General features: G+C 43.4%; 1 protein-coding gene across 1 annotated transcript in view; it reads right to left on the bottom strand.

Moving 5' to 3' along the window:
- Window positions 1–647, bottom strand: part of LOC107593904 (band 4.1-like protein 1) — a 63,083-nt gene that overhangs the window by 30,714 nt on the left and 31,722 nt on the right. The window contains exons 5-6 of the mRNA XM_016283785.1: window positions 378–420; window positions 215–290 (exon numbers count right to left, since the gene is read on the bottom strand). Coding sequence (XP_016139271.1) covers window positions 215–290; window positions 378–420 — 119 coding nt within the window. The remainder of the gene's footprint in view (window positions 1–214; window positions 291–377; window positions 421–647) is intronic.

Consider the following 647-nt stretch of genomic DNA (forward strand, 5'->3'; position numbering starts at 1 on the left):
CTATCAAAACATCACGACCGGCCCGGCACAGCAACACTGGCTCAACCAATAGCATTCATTTGGAGTGGGATTGTTTTGCTGACCAATGTCAGACAGTGAGAGTGTTTGACAAACTTATTTGTAGACAGTCTTTATTTTTGCACTTACATCTGATGACGGTAGTGGCACAGAAATTACGCATTTCAGCTTTAACACGTTTGAACAACGCACTCACCGTGTGATGTCTTCAGTCAGCTGAGACGGATCGGGAGGATAGAATTTGACAGCAAAGGAGAAATGCCACGGACCCACTAAAAACAATCAGACACAAACTCACTTTCTTCAGATTCAAGCAACCAAGGTTACAATGCCGAAGTATCTTATTTTCCTACACTTACTGCGGATTTGTTTCTTGATTTCTTTTGAAGGATCCAGCCAATTCTGAAAGAGAGAACAAAAATTCCTCTATCAGGCAGGACACATTGATAAGCAAATGCCACAGTTTCAGCACCGTCTCCTCCACAGCAGGAGCAATCACCTCATACATATTCTGTAAAATGGTCAGTGCATTAATATTCTGCAGCCACAGGAGCACTAAAAGAGTAGATAAATGTCATCTCCGGCACACCACACTCCAGTAAGGTCACCCAAAGCCTGGTGACACACGA

This window comes from Sinocyclocheilus grahami, unplaced genomic scaffold (genome assembly GCF_001515645.1).
Source record: "Sinocyclocheilus grahami isolate Dianchi unplaced genomic scaffold, SAMN03320097.WGS_v1.1 scaffold10.1, whole genome shotgun sequence".
NCBI lineage: Eukaryota > Metazoa > Chordata > Actinopteri > Cypriniformes > Cyprinidae > Sinocyclocheilus > Sinocyclocheilus grahami.